The sequence below is a fragment of the Phalaenopsis equestris genome, unplaced genomic scaffold, assembly GCF_001263595.1.
Source record: "Phalaenopsis equestris unplaced genomic scaffold, ASM126359v1 Scaffold000857, whole genome shotgun sequence".
Taxonomy (NCBI): Eukaryota; Viridiplantae; Streptophyta; class Magnoliopsida; order Asparagales; family Orchidaceae; genus Phalaenopsis; species Phalaenopsis equestris.
In genome coordinates, this window is record NW_018165297.1 from 41058 (window position 1) to 47590 (window position 6533).

General features: G+C 28.7%; 1 protein-coding gene across 1 annotated transcript in view; it reads left to right on the forward strand.

Annotated features, from left to right (window-relative positions):
- LOC110031879 (mediator of RNA polymerase II transcription subunit 9-like) overlaps window positions 1-3537 on the forward strand; it is a gene marked incomplete at its 5' end in the record, with an annotated part of 7260 nt that extends 3723 nt beyond the window's left edge. Inside the window, 4 exon segments of the mRNA XM_020735305.1 lie at window positions 1445-1507; window positions 2440-2520; window positions 3315-3373; window positions 3447-3537. Coding sequence (XP_020590964.1) covers window positions 1445-1507; window positions 2440-2520; window positions 3315-3373; window positions 3447-3498 — 255 coding nt within the window. The 3' untranslated portion in view covers window positions 3499-3537.
- Between the last annotated feature and the right edge of the window lie 2996 nt (window positions 3538-6533).

Here is a 6533-nt window from a genome sequence, read left to right on the forward strand (position 1 = left end):
GTAACTTCTCAGAGTCATTAGCCATGCATGAAAAGGTGTATTCAATTTTAAAAATATGGTTAGTAATTAGTGATGGTGATATTTTTGATGTGGTGTTAAAAATTTGATTGATATGCATGTAAATATGAATGTTTAGGTGTTAGATATGTAAATGCATAAAAATTTGGCGGTATGTTGTGTAAATGCCCCTTCTTTTTTCTGGGAGAACAAACCAAGAAATTTATTTGTATAATTAGCTCATTAAGAAATTGAAACAATCTAAGTATCTAAGATGCTTTAGTAAATAACATTAGTAGATTTTTAGTTATTATACATTTAACTATATTATAATCTCATTTAAACATGTGTATGAAAACATTATATAAAAATGACTATTTTATTTCTTAAAAAATATGAAGTAATTGTGTTATATTAAATTGTAGAATATTCTTGATAAAGTTATCATTCCCCTGATGATTATAGTAGTATAAGTAAGTCTACTAACAAAAAATAAATTTAACTGCATGTACCATAATAATTTATTTATACTTGCTACACTTTTTTGTTAAACCTTTAATTTCACTGGTAATTCGAAATATTATAAGAAATCTGTTATAGTCCATATTAAGGCTTAACTTTTAGCATCTCACCAAGTTCATAAGCTCTGCTTGGTTCAGACTAATTGTTTCAGACTAATAAGTTCAGATTAATATGTTTTTGAAATTGCAGTTACAAATTTATCAAAAATATTATAGGAGTTTATGGTTTTGTTATGCATGTTTCTAAATAGTTTTAGGAAATAATTATTGTTTGCTGCATAAGGTGACAGTTTTGGCTCTTTAGTTATTATTTATCTTTTTAAGTCATCCTCTGATAAGGATAGTTTGCAGCTTTGGTGCTGCTTGGGATCATTTTTATTTTTGTCTTTTTATTTTAAAACAGTGCATTTACGTACATGCCACTAAATTCTTATATATTCACATATCTAGCATCTAGACTTTTACATTTATACCATCAAAATCTTTCACATCACGTGAAAAATATCTCTATTTTGACTTTGTAAAATCTGAAATACACCTTTTCATGTAATAGGTAAGGTGACATATATATGTAAAAATTGAAGTTTAAGTGTTAGATATTTGGGATCCCTTTTATTTTTTTATTTTGTTTTGTTTATGTTTTGATTTGAAACAACACATGTTTGGTTTTTTTATTAAAGCATAGTTGCTTTATAAACATTGAAAAACACAAAAATTATTTTGAGTGTTCTCAAAAACATGTTAATTTGTTTTTATAAATAAAAAATAAAATCATATAAAAAACACGCTAAATAAATATATTTTTAAAAACAAAAGAAAAAACAAAATAAAAACAAAAAATAAGATTGATCCCAAATAAGCTCTTAATATTTATCTTTATACTTCTATTCAAGATTTTCTAATGTAGTTCATATATACATTTTTAGTTGGCTGAAAGCATGGCTGAAGCAGTTGAAAGTGGAACTACAGATCAGTACTCAGAAGCTTTGGTACTCTCTCTCTCTCTCTCTCTCTCTCTCTCTCTCTCTCTCTCTCTCTCTCTCTCTCTCTCTCTCTCTCTCTCTCTCTCTCTCTCTCTCTCTCTCTCTCTCTCTCTCTCTCTCTCTCTCTCACTCACACACTCGCGCACGCGCACCCGCACGCACGCACAAACACATGCATACACATTTGTATCTACAATGCACGTGCATAGGGGAATTATTATTATTAAGAAGATTGCAAAAATTCCATTGGTTAACGAACTAAGAGAAGAGGTTCAAGGTTCAATTGTTCAACTGTGGTTGAACTGAATGTTGAATTGGATGACATGATAAATATTAACATTATTTTAATATAATTTAAGTAATCTATTTATATATAATAATATTATTTTTATTGATTCAATAAACAATATTTTAATATAAGACAGTTTACTTTTGGATTGAGTAATATTTCAATCAAAATTTTGGGACATGGTATTTTCTCCATTTTAATTTTAAATATCTTATTTTTATTCATCAAATCAAAATCAAAAGACTAAAATTAGACAATATTAGAATTGATTGGTTCTTAAAAAATCGGACGATTTGCCAATTCAACCCTAGATCTGACCAGATCGATCCTAGTTATGTGCAAAAACGGTTTTAAGCTTGAATTGAATTGGTTAAATAACCGGTTCACGGTCGAATCGACTGGTCCAATCAAATTTTTAAAGTTGTAGTTATTATGCTAACCCAAGCGCTAAAACAAGTTTTGCAGCAACCTTATTAGATAATTGATTTGTTTGGTTATTTTTTTTTCCCTTTTAGCTACTTGGTTTAAATGACTTTATTCATCTTTTGTATCTTTCTGAGATAAGAATATTTTATTTCCATTCTTCTTTTCTGATTATGATTTTTCTAAGTCGGTTTCTAACTTGGTTGCATTTGATTTTTTTCCCAAGGACAATGAATTGAACAACAATTTTGAGAAGTGTCAACAATTGCTGAACGCCATCTCAGCTTCTTTTACCACAAAAACTATGGTAAGTACAAAAGGTTGTATTTCATTCTTGCACAGGGAGAAATTTGAGAAAAGTAATTGTATGTATGTATGTATGTATGTATCTATATATATATATATATATATATATATATATATATAGATATAGATATAGATATATGCTTGCTGAATGAATGATTAAAATGTTTCCCTATCTATTTGTGGTGATGCTATTTATAAAAGTATCAAATTAACATAACTCTTTTAATATATGATGAAATAACATCTAAACATGTGGATGACGGGGTAGTTTTGAGCCCATTTTAATATGTTTTTGAATTAATTTGATATTTTTATAGACTGTGAGAATAAAGTGCCTCTCTACAAAGAGTTGATGGACTATTTTGACATTCTTCTCAGTCCTTATCTATCTGTGATGGTGCCATCTTTGAAAGTACCAAATTAGCTTCTTAACTTTTTTAATATTAGGCAACATTTATTCTAAACATTCAGATGGTGGGATTGTTTTAGCTTGCTTTAAAATAGGCCTATTTTAAAATAGCCTGGAGATTAATTTGATATTTTTATAGGCTCCTGGACTAAAAGCTGTCTGCAAAGAATTGGTAGATCATTTAGACAGTCTCTTAATTTACATAGTACACATTTTTATTGTCACATCATAGATATCGGTGATATTAACATTTCTAAAATGGACGGCGCCTTATTATGTATTTATTTTGTTATAATTGTGACTTGAAACTGTTATATAAATAACCATTAAAGTTTTAGTATTAAATTTATAAATACATTATGTACTCCCATCTTTTTTGTGGACAGACAGTTGAAGGACTGAAACGTAAATTTGAGGAGGCTGTGCAGCTTCTCGATCAAAAATTGTATGTATTATTTGCCATACAGTTTGCAAAATTATATTATTTGCTAAACCGTTGATGTTGGTTTTTTTTGCAGGGAATTGACTGCCAAATATAGAAGATGTATTGATGCAGATCTTAACATGTAGTCCTGTAGGTACTTTTATATGATTTTTTTTTTTTTTTTTTTTTTTTATTTCCCGCTGAAATTTTCACATGAGGTCAAACCCAATAAAGTGAATAATTGGAGCTAGGTAAAGTACATTTTTTTGGGTTTCTTGCTAACACTATAAGATGTGAAAATGAGCTAGACATCATCAGAGCTATTCAGAAGATCATGTTACCTAAAAATGTAAAATAATTAGAAAAACACACTAGGCAAATAATCAGACTAAGCTAGTTTATCTCCACACTTCGAAAGAAATGTTTGCATTTCATCAAGATTTTAAGAATGAAAAAATTTCAAGTGGAGTAAAGAATATGAAAAAATATCTTTCGAAGCCTAAATTTGCTTAACCTTGCCTCCTTTATTACCGAGTCACCAATTATAAGAAAAAAAATATTATTATATTTAGACATTAGAGAAGAAGTTGTTAGCTATATTCTTAGTTGGCATAATGGAAACAAGCAATGACATTTCTATTATGTAAGTAAGATACTTCATTGAGCTAAACTTTGTTATGTAATCATAGAGAAACTTATATTCCCCTTCATAGTCATAGCTTGGTAGTTATAAACATATTTATAAGCCAATTTTTATACAATTTATTGTTAACCACTCTCTAAAGTTAGTCCTAGCCAAGCTAGATCATTCAAGTTGACTGCCTAAATAGTCAGTGGAGCTCAATGAATTTCAAGTCTTTTACAAGCCCAAAATTATAATCAAAGCCCAATCACTGGAAAACTTTATTACCAAATTCATATTTGGGAGTACAGAAAAAGTCACCACCAAGGATAAATTATTATGGACATTATATGTTAAAGGATCTTCAAGCAAATGACTAGGAGTTTGCATAGTTCTCAAAATCCCAATCAACGCTACTTTGATCAAAATTAATTTTCAATTACTAAAAATCAAGTTTAGTATGAAGCATTAATTATCAACTTAAGATTTAATATTGGGTAAAATGCCAAACATTTACAAGCATAATTAAACGCTTAATTAATTATCAATTTGCATGTGTACAGAGTAAAAAATGAAATTGCAAGAAAAACTAAGTGGCTTGCCTGCTCTTTAAAGCTAGAAATTCAAAGAGACGACCAACATTAGAGCATGCTTATCCCACTATTGATGAAGTAGAAATCATTTAGATGTCCCTTCCAGTAGAGCCAAGCTGGGTACACCCATTTATTGAGTATTTAAATGTAGGGACTAGCTCTTTAAATGTCAAAAGTCTAAGTTGATAAAAAATCAAAGAAAAAATGTTTTGATCAATTGTAATTTATGAATAAACTCAGAAACTCCATCATATTTTAGATGTATTTGTAAAAATAAAGTTGCTCATATTATAGAAGAATCAATTTAGGTGGTTGTAATGGTCAGTCCTTTTAACTTAAATAAAATCTCTCTATTTAATAGGAAATAAAGTCACTGAATACTTGTAATGTAGATTGATTAACAATTGAACTATATATGATATAATTCACCAATAAATTTGATTATGTTGAATATGGCTTATCACACACACACACAAAAATTAAAGTAATGCTTAGTTAAATAATTTGCTTTAGTTGTAGAATTTAACATATTAGTTTATTCAATTCATTTTGTATAATATAATTTATAGAATTTTTCATTAAACTAGGATTACTTTGCTAACATGGGTAATTAAAATACAGATTGAAATATGTTGTGCTATATGATTCAAAATCAAATGTTCTAATTAATTATAGAATTTTACATACTAATTTTTCCTTAGTTAATAAAAGTTTAATTTGATAAGTGACTATGTGCTATTCATCCAAACATTCTTAACACTTTATACAATAACTTTAGTACTCAATCATAAAATAAATTTTCTTAGACCTTAACCTTGTTATGGAATTTTTGTTGCACTTGATCTTTTAGGCTTAACAACTTCACTCAAGTCGTAAAATTACTTCATTGTACTTGATACTTAACTTTAAATTTAATTTCTTCTCAAGTGACTTAGCTCACTATTTTACTAAACTTACGGATACTTCATAGCAAAGACCAAAGTATTTATATTCATCAAAATTATAGCAATAATCTTAACCACATAGAGTAATAATCTCTCTAGTTCATTGATAAGGCTTTTTGTGCAAAATATGCATATATATATATATATATATTGAAGTTAAGGTATTAGATATTTAAATATATAAAAATTGAGTGTTGTGTTTATAAATCCTTATTTGTTAAATTGATTGCGCACTACTGCAAGTGTAGTCACCATGATTATGTGTTATTGCATAAGATGGGAATGGAAGGTGAACGCATAATTTTTAATCCAATTGAAATGAAGTAGTCACTAAAGAAAGTATATTAAATTAATAAAATTAAATTTATCTTATTTCATTGCTCAATTTATAACTTCCACATGTAGCTGGTCTACACTTTTTACTTCACATTATTGGACTTATCATCCGCGCATGAGACACCTTTGCCTAAGCATAGGACATGTTTGAAGTCCTTTTTTTCCTTCGGTTTGGTTCGATCGCCAATGTACACTACCTTCTCCCACAAGTAGAGCTGCACGATAGGTTTCTTCCTCCCTTTGCTCGATAGGTTTCTTTAGTTTTAGAGAGCCGCCTTATTCCTCTTCATGTGAAACGTTTTCCCTACTCACACAACAACAATGCACGTAGGGCTTCAGTTTGATGTGAATGTCGGATGTGATTTCTTTCCTTCTTTGGTTAGGGGTTGAGAGACATTTCATCTGCTTCCTTCTTCCTTTTCTTCTTCACGCGGTAAGTTCTTCTCTATCTCTGTCTTTTGCTCATTTTTTGTTTTGTCGTTATTCCTTGTTATTTCTTCCCTTAGTTTCAAATGAGCTATACTTAAGAAAAAAATTGTTGAGGTGAAGATTGATTCAAACCAACACAGATATCATGATTTCATTTATTTTATTTTATTTATCAGCTATTAAAATCTCCTAAATTTTTTTCTTCAAAATTTGCATATCTTTATTTTATTTATCATTGTTATTATTTATTATAAATT